This window comes from Homarus americanus, unplaced genomic scaffold (assembly GCF_018991925.1).
Source record: "Homarus americanus isolate GMGI-L3 unplaced genomic scaffold, GMGI_Hamer_2.0 scaffold37032, whole genome shotgun sequence".
NCBI lineage: Eukaryota > Metazoa > Arthropoda > Malacostraca > Decapoda > Nephropidae > Homarus > Homarus americanus.
The window spans coordinates 957,107-973,585 of record NW_024731852.1 but is presented as its reverse complement, the minus strand read 5'-3'; the positions used below and the strand labels follow the sequence as shown (position 1 = coordinate 973,585).

The 16,479-nt window shown below is 38.2% G+C and overlaps 1 protein-coding gene across 2 annotated transcripts in view; it reads left to right on the top strand.

Annotated features, from left to right (window-relative positions):
• Positions 1-16,479, top strand: part of LOC121867913 (polycomb protein suz12-A-like) — a 96,102-nt gene that overhangs the window by 1,337 nt on the left and 78,286 nt on the right. For both annotated transcript variants that reach the window (XM_042368048.1, XM_042368049.1), the window contains exons 2-4: positions 3,591-3,685; positions 7,103-7,280; positions 12,443-12,886. In XM_042368048.1, coding sequence (XP_042223982.1) covers positions 3,641-3,685; positions 7,103-7,280; positions 12,443-12,886 — 667 coding nt within the window. In that variant the 5' untranslated portion in view covers positions 3,591-3,640. The remainder of the gene's footprint in view (positions 1-3,590; positions 3,686-7,102; positions 7,281-12,442; positions 12,887-16,479) is intronic.

The following is a 16,479-nucleotide window of genomic DNA, read 5'->3' as shown; positions in this document are numbered from 1 at the left end:
TGGAATGAACCAATCAGAGGGGGAGGTGATCAAGAGAGCCTGGAATGAATCAATCAATCAGAGGGGGAGATGATCAAGAGAGCCTGGAATGAACCAATCAGAGGAGGGGGGAGGCAATCAAGAGAGCCTGGAATGAACCAATCAAAGGAGGGGGAGGTGAACAAGAGAGCCTGGAATGACCAATCAGAGGGGAGGACAGAAGGTAAGGTGAGGGATGGTAAATAAAGAAGAACAAGGTGGAGGTGTATCTCTGACCTTTGGTAATGGTAAAAAAGAACAAAAGTTTCTTGGTGATTCCTGGAGTGTGTCTCACAATGATGTGCTTGTAGTAATCTTAGGTTTTGTCATTACGTATATTATATACCTGGGGCCATGAATGTAAGTCTTATGAAATATAATTAGAATAAAAATTAAAACACACAATAAATTGCTTGAAGATCTGAATGAATTTAGAAAGAGAGGAGATGATGAAGGTCTTGGGTGTGGGGATATTGATGAAGGGCTTCAGGTGTTCCAAGTGCTGTACAGTACAGTACTATGCTTTATTAACTACAGTATATTTTGACTTAGATTTTCAGAAAATAATTTAATGGGATAAACTGAATAAATTTATTGAAGTTTTTGGAAAACCCCCCAGACATTAATGGATTGTAAAAATATGTTTATTGGGATGAAGAAAGTTACTGTAAGTAAATAAAACATTGTTTAGGGCTAGAGAGGGTGGGGGACAAGGCTCTGTGTTGTCTTCTACTGTACTGCACATGTTATAATGAGAAGTGTAAATAATATTAATGTAAGAAAGAGTTGATTATAAAGTTCTGTAATATAATATACTGTAATATGCAGATAATGGTACAGCACTCTTGTTACAGATAATGAAGAGACAGTACAAAAAGTGATCAGTGGAATACATGAGGACTATGGGCACAAAGTGTACTGTAATGTAAAGATGGTTGTTTCCAAATAAAACAAACAACCCTAAAATAAAAATAATATTCAGCAAGAGGGAAATTGTGCAGCTGAATTTTATTTTAGGATGTAATGTACGGTAAGTTGTCATGTCAGACGTGAAAATAAATTAAAACAAGGTAGGTCTAGGACAAAGGATTTGAGCCTTACAGATCTGTCAGAAAGTGATACTAATTTAAGTTTGGGAATAAGACTTCTGAAATGTTAGCTATGGTCAGCCTATTGTGCACATGAGAAGTGAGAAAATTTGTGGCAAGGCAGCAGAAGGCCCTCAGACTGGGCACTCTAGGGAGCTTCTGAAGATCATATGTACAGTACTGTTAGAGGATAATGGTGAAAATATTTCTGGGTGAGATTGAGAGTAAAAGGGCCAGGGGAAAGTGGAGACAAGGATGGATGAATGAAATAAAAAAACGAGTCTCCAGGAAGACGGCAAATGTGGGAAGACTGATAATGACGGCTGGGGGGAGTTTGATGGGCCTATTTAAGCATGATGCCTTAACTGACTGATGGATGGCACTTGACAGCCTTAAGCTTTACTAGCTTGTGTATTAAATTTTGTTGCAGTCTTGTTCAACTGACTTTTGGCAAATTGCAAACCATTTGTGAACACTGGTAAGCTTATGCGTTCCTCCTCTGTACTGGGATGTGGAGTGGAAACATGTTGCAACTCCTAACATTTACTGAGATTCTGTATTTTAGACGAGAGTGGAAAGATGATAATTGGGATATAGATTCTCGATGACTGGCTGACTCATCTGTTGAAGTAGATGGTGTGTCTACTAAGGGTGCACTTTTTTCTTTTAGTGAAGATCCATCACTATTTCCAAAGAGCTATAAACTGAATTTTGGGGATCTTTCAAGGTGTAATAATCATAGGCCATATTTTCCTTTTTTTTATCATAAAATGAGATTACAGGATTCAATCTTCTGGTTTTGGTATTTTTATGTTTCAAAATCTGTTTTTTAAATTTAATGATGGTCATAGCACAGTTGAACTTATATTTTATAACCAGTGGTGGGCATCGTTCCGCTAACCGCTAATTAGCCAAGCTAACTTTCTCGTTAGCTGATTAGCGCTGCTAACTTTGGAAACCATTAGCGGACCAATTAGCTTTTGCTAAATTCAGTTCCGCTAACTTTAAGTCCGCTAACAAAATTTATACTTGTTTGTTCCTGTTCGTTGTAAGCGTAGACGCCACGACGCTGCGTCTCCAACAGCCAGTCAGGCACGCTTGGTTGATCGGTGTTAGTACGCAAGATATCTCGAGGCCCTGTCAGATGGCAACTTTAAGAGGCTGATGTTTATGAAGGGCAACCAGCATCACGCAGAGGCGATGGAGAAGGCCCATCCACTGCAGCCGAGTGAATGGAATTTTTCGATTATTAAAGTTTAATACTTTTTTTACAGTAAATAAAGACTGTCAGTGTATGTTGAAAGAATCATAGAATGTAATTGTAACTAATGTATAATTTCATTTCTCATTTATTTCTTAATTTAATTAGGATTTTTTGTGTCAATATATTTGGTTATGCTAAGTACTGCATAAGTTCATAATCAGGTTGTCATCCAAGGTGTGCGCCAACAAAAATTTCTAAAAACATACTTTTCATTAAAGTTTAGAGTTTTCTCTTTATTTACATGACTAAGACCAACAATAAGTTATATAAAAATGCACTGGTATAATGTGCATGTGGTTGGTATTGCATATTTACATGAATAATGCATAAGGCCGATAGGTTGTATGAGAATGCAAATTAATTATTTGTGAAATTGTGCACAGTGTACACCTTGATAAGTTGATCATCATCTGATCTTGGCATGATGCTACTTGCTACCTATGCTATACAGTACAATACTATAGTTTTTGGATTCGTTTAATACTTTCTGTCTTTTCGTACAGTAAATCAAAATTATAAAGTGTATGTTGAAACTTGAATGTAAACTAATGTTTAATTTCATTTATTCATTTAATTATTTGTGTACACCTTGATCATCATCTGATCTTGGCATGCTATACCTTTTTGGAAAGCTTTATGTCTAAGCTACAAGACATATGAAAATTTCAGCTCACTAGGTCTGTTTTTAAGGGTTTTAGAGCCTCCCCCAAAAAACGAAGCTAAATTCATATAATAAAAGTTAGCGGTTAGCGTTAGCTTCCGCTAATTTTTTTAGCGGTTTAGCGTTAGCGAAGTTAACTTTTTAGTTAGCGGATTAGTGGTTACGGCTAACTTTTTGTTTAGCTTTGCCCACCATTGTTTATATCTTAACAGTTCCACCTACCTCCCTACAATAGTGTGTGGGGGGGGGGCGATGATAATATTGTATTAAGTGTGTGTAAACTTGAGCCACTGGGAGCAGGCTCAGAAATACCTTCTCTTCATTATCTAGTTGAAAACAACCTGTAAAACAAAAATAGTGTCAAATCACCTTGGAGATTTGAAATATACTGTATTTGTTGTATAAAAGTTTAAGTTATGTAATTTTGTTTTGACTGCACAAAATCCAACAGTAGATGAATAAAACCCTGTTTAGTAGATTTTGGCAGTTTACAAATACCTATTATACAATGAAGTAGTTTAGACCTGTCATTGTAATGTGTGTAATCTTACTTTGCCAGTGGAAGGTGTCTCCGGGGATGTCGCTCGAGTGGAGACCTTTATCGTCAAGATGTGTCATAAGAAGCGCAAAGAGTCGTCAGCTCCCTTAATGCAGGTAAAACTTACAACAAATCTGATTTTACGCAATTTTTTGGTGTCTTTCAGAGTGTGTGAAATGTGTGGCCATAACTTACTACTGATAACATAGAAGAAGGGAAATGAGCCATTAAGTTGTAGTAGGCAGCTACCAAACAGGGAGGTACTACCGCCTGGAAAGATATTGGAAGCATAATGTGTTGTCTAATGGTAGACCCTGCTGCCATATGTGACCAAGTCCCAGGTTGCTAATCTGACTTTCTGCCTCATTTACACACAATTGCAGGGTCTCAATTGTTTCTCTTACTTAACAACACAACATACATATAGCGTTTATCACTATTGATTAATTTTTTTTTGTATTTCTTTATGGTTCTTTATTATTATTATTATTATTATTATTATTATTATTATTATTATTATTATTATTATTATTATTATTATTATTATTATTATTATTATTATTATATTTATTATTATTATTATTATTATTATTACTACTACTACTACTACTACTACTACTACTACTACTACTACTACTACTACTACTACTACAACTACTACTACTACATTTTCGCCCCCAGGTCAATGGCCTGTGTCTGGGGGTTTAATCCTGTTAAAAAAAAGAAGTCTTAATTTATCTACATACCTCTGTCCCCCACTGCTGGTCCACACCGCTTGGTCCCACTGTCGGTCCACACCACTCTGGTCCCCACTGCTGTCCTCTGCCTGAATCCCCCACTGTTGGTCCATTAACTGCCTGGTCTCTACTGTTGGTCTACACTGTTTGGTCGCTACTGTTGGTCTACACTGTTTGGTCTCTCATTGTTGGTCTACATTGTTTGGTCTTCTACTGTTGGTCTACACTGTTTGGTCTCTACTGTTGGTCTACAGTGTTTGGTCTCTACTGTTGGTCTACATTGTTTGGTCGCTACTGTTGGTTCACACTGTTTGGTCGCCATCAAGTTGGTCTACATTGCTTGGTCTCTGTTGGTCTACATTGTTTGGTCTCTCTACCGTTGGTCTACACCGTTTGGTCCTTCACTGTTGGTCCACACTGCTTGGTCTCTACTGTTGGTTCACACTGTTTGGTCTCTACTGTTGGTCTACACTGTTTGTCTCTACTGTTGGTCTACATTGTTTAATATATCTCTACTGTTGGTCTACATTGTTTGGTCTCTACTGTTGGTCTACATTGTTTGGTCTCTACTGTTGGTCTACACTGTTTGGTCTCTACTGTTGGTCTACATTGTTTGGTCGCTACTGTTGGTCTACATTGTTTGGTCGCTACTGTTGGTCTACACTGTTTGGTCTCTACTGTTGGTCTACATTGTTTGGTCTCTACTGTTGGTCTACATTGTTTGGTCTCTACTGTTGGTCTTCATTGTTTGGTCTCTACTGTTGGTCTTCATTGTTTGGTCTCTACTGTTGGTATACATTGTTTGGTCTCTATTGTTGGTCTACACTGTTTGGTCTCTACTGTTGGTCTACATTGTTTGATCTCTACTGTTGGTCTACACTGTTTGGTCTCTACTGTTGGTCTACATTGTTTGGTCTCTACTGTTGGTCTACATTGTTTGGTCTCTACTGTTGGTCTACATTGTTTGATCTCTACTGTTGGTCTACACTGTTTGGTCTCTACTGTTGGTCTACATTGTTTGGTCTCTACTGTTGGTCTACACTGTTTGGTCTCTACTGTTGGTCTACATTGTTTGGTCTCTACTGTTGGTCTACATTGTTTGGTCTCTACTGTTGGTCTACATTGTTTGGTCTCTACTGTTGGTCTACATTGTTTGGTCTCTACTGTTGGTCTACACTGTTTGGTCTCTACTGTTGGTCTACATTGTTTGGTCTCTGCTGTTGGTCTACATTGTTTGGTCTCTACTGTTGGTCTACAGTGTTTGGTCTCTATTGTTGGTCTACATTGTTTGGTCTCTACTGTTGGTCTACATTGTTTGGTCTCTGCTGTTGGTCTACATTGTTTGGTCTCTACTGTTGGTCTACAGTGTTTGGTCTCTATTGTTGGTCTACATTGTTTGGTCTCTACTGTTGGTCTACAGTGTTTGGTCTCTACTGTTGGTCTACATTGTTTGGTCTCTACTGTTGGTCTACATTGTTTGGTCTCTACTGTTGGTCTACATTGTTTGGTCTCTACTGTTGGTCTACATTGTTTGGTCTCTATTGTTGGTCTACACTGTTTGGTCTCTACTGTTGGTCTACACTGTTTGGTCTACACTGTTTGGTCTCTACTGTTGGTCTACACTGTTTGGTCTCTACTGTTGGTCTACGCTGTTTGGTCTCTACTGTTGGTCTACACCGTTTGGTCTCTACTGTTGGTCTACATTGTTTGGTCTCTACTGTTGGTCTACATTGTTTGGTCTCTACTGTTGGTCTACATTGTTTGGTCTCTACTGTTGGTCTACACTGTTTGGTCTCTACTGTTGGTCTACACTGTTTGGTCTCTACTGTTGGTCTACACTGTTTGGTCTCTACTGTTGGTCTACACTGTTTGGTCTCTACTGTTGGTCTACACCGTTTGGTCTCTACTGTTGGTCTACATTGTTTGGTCTCTACTGTTGGTCTACATTGTTTGGTCTCTACTGTTGGTCTACATTGTTTGGTCTCTATTGTTGGTCTACATTGTTTGGTCTCTACTGTTGGTCTACATTGTTATGTTATAGTCTTCTTTCTGCTTACTTCCTTCTATTATGGTGATTGGACACCTACAGTACAGCAGCTTGTAGTTAACCCAGTGTAACCCGAGGGGCGGTAGTTGAGTGGCGTAGGGTAGTGTACAAGGAAGGAACCCAGCCTGCCTGCCTGCCACTCGTTGGGAATTGAACCATAACCATTTGCTTGTGATGTGAACACTTATTGCTTTACTCTGGTTATTTTGTATTATATTGTATTTTATCTTAATGTATAAGAACTGTAGTTACAGAGAATATAATAGTATTTTTTAAGCAAAACACAATTTACTGTTCTGGGGATACTAAGGTTAGGAGCTGCAGTACTTGAAAAATGCATCTGAAATACAGAGCTCATGTTCAGAGCCAAGCCCTACTGTAGTCTGCCATGTGTGTAGAGGTGGTGTGTGGGCTACTGTAATCTGCCATGAGTGTAGAGGTGGTGTGTGGACTACTGTAGCCTGCCATGTGTGTAGAGGTGGTGTGTGGACTACTGTAGTCTGCCATGTGTGTAGAGGTGGTGTGTGGACTACTGTAGTCTGCCATGTGTGTAGAGGTGGTGTGTGGACTACTGTAGCCTGCCATGTGTGTAGAGGTGGTGTGTGGACAACTGTAGCCTGCCACGTGTGTAGAGGTGGACTAGATGTAGCTGTAATGTTATATTTATTAAGTAAATAATCCAGTAATAAAGAAACATGAACCAAAGTACCAAAAGGTTAGTTGCTAAACCCAGGTATATTTATTGGCAGGTATCAGTAGGAACACAAGACGTGAACATCAATCCACCAGAAGGTGAAGGTGGAGGAGGTGGGGGGAGAAATGCCAGCCTCAGTATTCCCACCCACAACTTTACCTCAAGTAATGGCCATCAAGTCAAGTCTTACGTCTTAGTATTTCGGGTGTCATTAGTGCACGATCAGGAAAATGGTAAGTGATAACTAAGTTTTGCATGTTGTGTGTATACATTGTGCTGTAGGTCTGATATTAATGGCAGCTACCAACACAGGGGCACTATCCCTTCACTAACTCACCTCATCTTACTATTTAATATCATTGTGTTGTACATTCACACTCCTCTCAGTTTTTTTTAATTAATTTTATCACCAACTCATAAACATCAAAGTTATGTATTGAACAACAAAAATTACTCAAGCGACTGAACACTGTATAGCACCTCCTTTAAATCTGTTTGTCACACTCCACTGGGCTAGTGTTCTTGCTGGCTCTCTAAATATAACACCCTAGTTCAGGTGACACCTCCTTACTTCATCAATATTCAGAATTTTCAACCCCCCAGAACTTTCCATTTTCAGGAAAATAAAATTTTAGCATTCTGAGAAATTCTGAAAAAAATATATATCTTCTGGGTATTCAACTGAATTTCCAAGAGATTGCATCATGCTCTGTTGCATGTTGAATGCATGGGTGGGTTAACTGCATGGGGAACTTAGTTCGTAGGCTCAGAGTGCTTGTGCTCTGTGATTGGCTACTACTGTCATGTGGTTACATGGGATATCTATGATTGGCTGATGTGTCTCACAGCCTATATCCTCAAATTCTAGCATCATGACATGCTTAGTTCATTGGCTGCTGCCATTGTACAAGCTTGTTTGCTTTCACGCTGCCCTTTTTGCATATGATCTGTGTTGTGCAGCACTATGCATTACTGTACCAGGAAACAATCAGCCAAGAATGCCATTAAAAAAAGGTGTTAAGACATAAGCAGTGATTAGTAACATATCTTTCCTAATTAATAAATAACAAATATACAATGTACGGTACTGTATATTGTATCATGAATGAGTCATAGTAGAATGAGTGGAAGGCAGAGTGTCGGTGAGACGCAGTGGGTGGGATGTCGTGCAGTGGACACCGTGCGAATCTGGTCTGTCTACAGCAACTCCATCACTGAAATTATGATTTAGGTGGTGATAATAGAGGTAGTAGTGGTGATAATAGAGGTAGCAGTGGTGGTAATAGAGGTAGTAGAGGTAGTAGTGGTGGAGGGGGAGATTGTGGTAAGTGGTGAGATGATGATGTGTCAATCAGTTTGCTTGACAACAATGGCTGCAGCACTGCCAGACACAACTGAACAGTTGATGTCCACCCACAAGATTGAGTGTAAGTATAAATGAACAACGTCGTATTCCTTCCACATTGTTACATGAATTTTAAATTATGGAGTGAGAAAGGTGGAGGTGATAAAAGAGTTGGAGTGGAAGGAAGTGGTAACACACAGTGGGTGTGTTGCCAAGTGCATGCTTCTCCTTGTTGGGAACATTGGAACATTCATCCAGAGAATACACACATTTTCGTCACTTGGCTGGATCAGGAACCTTAGCACTCTTCTTGTTCACAGGTGTCATGGTGGAAGGTAAGTAAAAGTTACAAAAATTCCACCAAAAACAGGCAAGGAGCAGGAAACTGTCTGCAAACACCAACCAAAACAGCGCGTGGAAACAAATGCTCTCAATGGAAACTGGTGCCATGAGCCGTGCTGCCATCTCTTGGCAGTCGCTGCTACTGCTGCTGCTCTCGTAGACCTGCTGCTGTCCCGTGTGTCCCATGATAATTCCGTGATAACCCAGATCGGTCAGAGACAAGCGTACACATGGTCATAATTGAGGAGACCGTGATAAACCAAATCGGCGATTATCGGGTCCCGTGATTATTGAGGGTACATGTATTTTCTTTTTTTCCAAGTCACATTAGAGTATTGAAATGATTTTTCCACAACTTTTATAGTTTCATTATATGTAACAATGGCAACATACATATCCATCTAGCAGGTTACAGCTGACTGGCTTGTTAGCCAGCTGACTCCCAGCACGTATCTCAGAAAACAGACTTCGTTAATAATTATTCTACTCTATATGTAAATGATGTGGCTTAGAAATAAAGAAAATATAATACAACACTATACAATAAGAAAAATGAAGAACGTGGGTGTGTGTGTGAGAAGTGAACGTGGGTGTAGGTGGTGGGCTATAACTACGTCTGACTTGCCAGCCTAGCCGCCGTCTTTATTGTTGCTTTTAAAGAAACCATAAAAGTTGTGGAAAAATCATTACAATACTCTAGTGTGGCTTAAAAATAAAGAAAATATAATACAAAACTAAAATACAAAAAAATAAAGAGCATACTTGTGATGGTGGAAGCAAGTGTGTTATGGAGTTTTTTTTTGGGGTTTTTTTTTTTTTTGGGTGGGGCAATTTTGACTTCCTGTAGCTTCCCGTAAGTGAACATCGCGGTTTTGGGTCTTCACAGGGTTTTCATTAACCTAACCCCCTTGTTGTTAAAGGGTTTACTGTACTGAACATAGCAGAATGGACAGTGTATGCCTACTGCAGCCTAGTGTGTGTACAGTATACAGCATATGTACAATGTTGAAAGCTACAGAAAAAACCTGTTGTAGCAAGGGGCCGGGGAGAGGCAGAGCGAAAAGACTGACAGTAAAAAAGAAAGAAAAAAGAAAGAGATATTCTGATTTAACTGGAAAGGAATGTACCTGTAAAAGTGTTAATGGAGGAGTATGGAGTGGGTATGTCTTGTATTTATGATGTGAAAGATGCCAAAGAGAAGGTGGTAGATGGTACAGGACAAAGGTAGGCCATCCTGTATAGTCACCATTTAGTCTGCCTGCATCACAAGCTCAAGATGACAGCATCAGCTAGTGAGTACAGTATAATGTATACAGTAGTATATATTTTGTTTATTTACAATGAATTGTACTGTTCATGTAAAGTGGTGTTTGCTTAAATAAATATAGCTCTTTGACTGTCCAGCAGCAGTTAAGCCTCCATAGCACTGGTGCTCAATGCCAGATGCAATAGTATAGACTCAGAAACGTTCACCACATCCCAGAGAAAATTCAGCAAATGTGCAGTTTTTTCTGGGGATAAGAATTTGCCTCAATACCTGGAAATCTCTTAAACACGGAAACATTCTCCACTAATTGTTCCGGCTGTCGGGGATATCACTGAACGGTAATCCCTGGGGTTAGGGAAGCGTTGAGCCCTTGAGAAATTGACCCCATTTTCCCATTGACTTCCATTTTGTAATTGGAGATGCATTCCTAAAGAAATTTATTCAGCAAAAAGAAGTAATACAAGCAAACTTATGAATGAAAATAAAAAATTTTAAACTCATACATTGATTATTTTATGATATAATATGATAATAAGTACAGTACACAAAATGCTTAAATTTAATTCGCCACAAATGATGTTGAGTGCTGTATGAGGTGAGGTGGTGCGATGGGAATTATTGGGAGATGTAGCAAACCCTAATTTGTGTGCAATCTGGCTAAGTTTTTCTCTCACATCAATTTCCATAAAACATCAAGTTTTTTATCCATCATAATTCCTTTATGGGCTCCTGACACCTGGTTACAAACTTTCTCCCCACTTTTCACCAGCTCTTCTCTAGCATCATTTTACCAATTCTACATGTACAGTACTGCTGGCACTTCAGCTCCTCCTTCACTCACCTTATCTCAGTCACTTCTTTCAACTGTTCACTCACATTCTCTCTCCTCAGCTTGTCAATACTTGTAACCTTTATCTCGCCACTCTGAGTTTCTTTTTGTCTTAATGTTCTGTTAACCATTTTCTTAATCACTCTGGATGTAACCATGAATGGGTTAATTTAATACTGTACCTTGTATAGGGGCATCAGTAAATTGATTTCATATGTTCTTGAAACTTACTGTGTCAGTCTGATGCCTCAGTAGCTTCCACCAGTTCATCATCATCTTGACAGCAGCACCTATTAAAGTGGTACAGTACTTCTGGTATCTAAAACTGGCAATAATTGCTTAGGGCCAGATGTGAGCTGTAGGGCAGGTGGCCGAGTTGTGGACCGGAGCTTTGTCATGGAGGAGCACATCTCATTGTGTCTCTCAGATGATGTGGTGCGGTTTTTGCATTAGGCCTGCTTACCAATCACGGATGATTGGTGTCTTATGAGGCAAGAATTTGATGAGTAAAATTTCCTTGGCTTCCCAGAAACTCAAGGCCATGAATTTTGCTGGCTGTGTATTGACTACAGGTATGACCTTATTTAGGTTGAGGTAGTTCAGGTGTTTCCATCGCATGTATTCCATTATTGACTCTGGGTACCAATGATGAGTCCAGGTCATATCTGCCATCACCCTACAGAACAGAGTTCACTGGATTGACTCTACAGTTGAAGGAGGTCATAACTTGAAGCCATCCTCTGAGTGTTGTAGAACTCATCTTGCAGAAAGTGTAGACATCTCTCATGATCATGGATGATGGTCACAACACTTTCATGTAAAATGCCAGTGTTGGTGTTTTTTTACATGGTCTTTTAGGCACCATAATTATGCTTTAGATCTAGCCTACAGCTGTGTCATCACTGGTTGTCCTGTTCTGCCCACAACTGAAATCTTTGGTCCACCTTGTTATGATGGCATCAATACCATGTCTAATTTCCTTTGCTGTCTAACCTAATTTTTTATAAATTTTGCCAGATTCTGCAAAAATCTTGGACATCATTGTTTAAACTCACTCACCGAAACAATAAATTGTATCAATTAGTCAAATTAAGTGAAATGGACATGCAAACATTCAACTTTATTAACAGAAAGATAGAAGCCTTCTGTTATGCTTTACCTCAGCCATACAAAACCTTTTGAGTGCCCTCGTAGCTTCAGATAGTGTCCAGATGGTATAACCACATGAATTTACCGATGTGGTATTAAATTTATTTTCATTTAAAATGAGTAAGTAGGTATTGGGAAACAATAATTATACATGATATAGATTCATACACGAGTCAGAGATAAGTGCCGAGTTTTCCACGAGGGCTTAATGCTGTAAATGTTGTTAATAAATTTAATGGTCAAATGTGTGTATAGTACATAGTTGCTTCAGTCTTGAGAGATGTTTGCAGAAGCATTACAAGGTTTGAGTTGAGTGGCAGGCAGTACCGTTACAGTTCAATATACTTCAGGTACCTGGTAAGTGAGGTCTGTAGGTGATATCAGTTAATTTAAGAAACTTTTTAGTAGTGTAATTAAACTAATAACCATAAAGTCTACAAGATATGTTGCCATTAATCTTCAGCTGGGGAACCTGTCATCAAGCGGCGCCGTGTTGGCCGAAGTGGGTCGCAGGACTCTCAAGACTCCAATATACCAATGATCGGCAGTAATGCAGTCAATGGAGATAGTCACGGTGGTGTAGGATCAACGTACTCTGGCGAATTAGTGATGTTTGATCGTCACGGACGTTGTTTACTTACTCCAGGACAGTATGAGTTAATGCTGGAGCTTCAAGCAGGAGAATCAACACAGCTATGTAAATCAAGCCCAAAGAAGAATGCAAGCTGGGAAAGTATTGATACCCTCAAGTTTGACGGTATTTTTAATAATATTCCTGTTCTTAAATTTACATTAAATTGGAACAGTGAAAATTCTAATTCCCTCATAGAAAGACCAAGATTACGACCCCTCAAACCCCTAGATGTTGTTTTGGCTAACAGTGCATCTTCAAAGCCCAAGCCTCAAGGTAAGTGATTTTTTATTTGTTTCTGAATTACTCAAAATATAACCAGTTGCTGTATGTTTGTGTAAGAATTGAGCATGATTTAGAATGAGGCTGATCACTTCAGTAAATGGAATCATATACAGTATGAAAACTTAGCCCCATTTCTTGACCTAAATGTATTAAATAGCTTGAATACATATTTTGCTAATTTAATAATGATTTAAAAAAGTATATATATATTTAACATGTATTCACATGAAATAATATCTATGAAAAATGCAACTTTTGTGGCTGCCAAGAACATGGGCCTTTTCCAGAGAGATGATGCTAAGGTACTGGCCTTAAGGCAAGACTGTTTTATCTGTATACACCCCACAGGTTAGGTTCAGTGAGGAAGAAAAGGAAAGTTTCTGAGATGAGCTACTGCATGAAGTATCGGAGCTCGTCGAAAGGGAAATTGTAATACAGTATTGGCTGGTGGCCTTAACGACCTTGTTGGTAAACACGTGTCAGGTTATGAAGGTGTGCATGGTGAAAAAAGGCTTTGGAACAAGGAATGCTTAACCCTTAGGCCCCGGGTGACGTCCCAGAGCGTCCGACCAGCCCGCCCCTGGTGACGTTCCAGATCGTCCGCCTATTCCCGCCACTTTTTTTTTAAATTTGATTTTCTTGATTTATCCCTACGGGGGGGGGGCTGCCAGCAGCACCCTAGCCCGGGGCTTAAGGGTTCAGGCAAAGGAACACTTGCATTTGGAGAGGCACTGGATATGGTGGTATGAAGAAAACCCCGGATTGACTACAACATTGTCAGGAAATTGGGCAGTAAACCTCTTAGAGAGGTAAAAGTTACAGCTGGAAAGAATGTGTCCTGCAGCACCGATTACTTGAATGTTTGTTTTACTTCTTAACTAACTGAATAAAGATGCATTCATACATTAGATGGAAAAAAGTAAATACAGTATAGTCTGCATTTACGCGGCTCTTGTTTACGCGTTTGCTATTTCGACGGTGCCTTACCAGAATGAGATGCTTTAATTACGCGGTAAATTTGGTCATTTACGCGGGAAGTGGCGTGGGCAGGGTGCTTACTGTCGCCCTGTCATCAAAACATTACCGAAGTTCTTCACCCGCCACCCACCAGCCGGCCCAAGTCAGTGATAAAGAGGATATGGACTTTGAGGGTTTTGACAAAGAGGCCCTGCAGCCTCTGTGGTGATAGTGACAATTGATACAAGTGATACAGGTGAGGGCCAATAATCTGCCCTCTGCCTCGACCAACCTACCATCCCCGTGTGCTCAGCCATCTTTTCTACTAACATAAGTAAACCTAATATTATTGATATTTCTCTTAATTATTAATTGTGTGTGCATACCATCATAAAATTAAGATGTTATTTTTACTACGAGGTACGTATTGTGTCGGAAAAAGTGGAGTTTGGGGGTTGGCCCAGTCTCTATTTCAATTAATCCCATATGTTCTGTCATTTCATTTACGCTGCTTTCTCGTTTTACGCTGTCCTCCACGGGTTCAATTGACCGTGTAAATGCAGACTAAACTGTACAGTAAATCCCCAAAATTATGCCCCTGATTCAAAGTCACTCATAATTGGTAATGTTTTGTCTATAAGATATACAGTACAGGCTGTATACTGTATTACAAATTTCACAATATTTAGTAGAATTTCAAAATATGAGACATTTAGAAATATTACAATATATATATATATATATATATATATATATATATATATATATATATATATATATATATATATATATATATATATATAATATAATAATAAATTATATATATATATATATATATATATATATATATATATATATATATATATATATATATATATATATATATATATATATATATATATATATATATATATATATATATATATATATATATATACCTGTATATATATATATTCGAAAAATCACACGCCATTGTATTTACATGAAATATATATATATATAAATATAAAAAAATATATATATATATATATATATATATATATATATATATATATATATATATATATATATATATATATATATATATATATATATATATATATATATATATATATATATATATATATATATATATATATACAAGTAAATCTCTGTAGGTGCGTGGATTCAGGTATATGCTGATAACCACAAGGAAAGAAGAAACCAAGGTCCCAAGCGCTGTGTAATTCACACTCTTCAGTGAGTACAGACTAGAGAGAGTAATACAAATCAAGGTGTATATATACAGAGGAGGGTGAGACCAGGTCCACAATGGTCAGGTATTAGGTAATGACCCTACTAATCTTTAATAGCACACAACGGTTGGTGGTCAGGTCAGATGGTCAAGGACCCGGCCTTCTCACCTGATCACAAATCTTCTTAATTACAAAATTGTCCAGCTTGTACATGCCGTTACTCAAATTCATGTTGAATGCTTCGTATGTTTAATAAGACTAGATTCTATGATGTTCCTACTGTTAATTGACTTACGTGGTAATATTGAGGAGGCATTATCCAGTCAATGCAATGCTTGTTATCCCTCAAATGAACAAACAGAGCATTGGATTCCTGGCCTGTCCTAACACTGTATTTGTGTTGTTTAATTCTAGTTGCAAGATCTTTACCTGTCTGGCCTAAGTAAAACATACATCCCTTGCAAGGAACTTTATAAATGCAACCAATTGTGTTGTTGGGGGAGTTCTGATTAACATTTGTTTAACAGTGCATGAGTTTTAAATGCCACATTGACGCTCCAGGTTTTTAGCTGTGCAGGAATGTGTGAGAAATTTTGTGAAATGGTAATATTAAGATATTCTTATGGTCATGGTGGCTTGGGGTCAGTTCTATAAAAAGTTTTCTTAGTAATGTTTAAGCATTTGTTCATGAAAGATCTAGGTATTTAAGTTTGAGCCAATATTATATATATTTGTATTCCTATCGATGAATTCCGACTGCAAATTCTCAAGGCACGTAAAACATTTTGAAATACTGACTGTTTGACTTTATTATGGTGGGCAGAAAATAATGAATGTATGAACACACATTAGTTGGTTTCTATAAATACTGAACTTAAATGTTACCTATTCTGTGTATCAGACAGTCTAGGAATGGCAATTACAGTCTTGCTCTAATTCCACAGTGAATTTGATCGAGGGGGCTAAGTTGTTGTTGTGGTAGGAAAGCTTTAGGTCCTCATTACATGGCCAGAGACATAATACATCATCAACATATCTAAACCAGACTGCTGAGGGTGGTAAAATATTTCTTTTTCAAAGAATTCCATATATAGGTTGTTATCACAGGAGAGTGGATTACCCATTGCCATACCAAATTTTTGAGCATAATATTCCCATTGAATTGATGCAATCCTTAATACATAGTTTGATGAGTTCGATGAAGTCGTCTTTCGAGAGGGCAGTGAATGTTATCCAGGAATCTATGAGGAACTCTAGTAAATCATCAACTGGGACCTTTGTAAAGAGTGACGTTACATCAAAGCTAACCAGTTTAAAATCATGATTAATGTGTGTTATTGAGTTTATCAACCAGATCCATATTATTCTTGATATTGGAGTTAGAAATGTTGC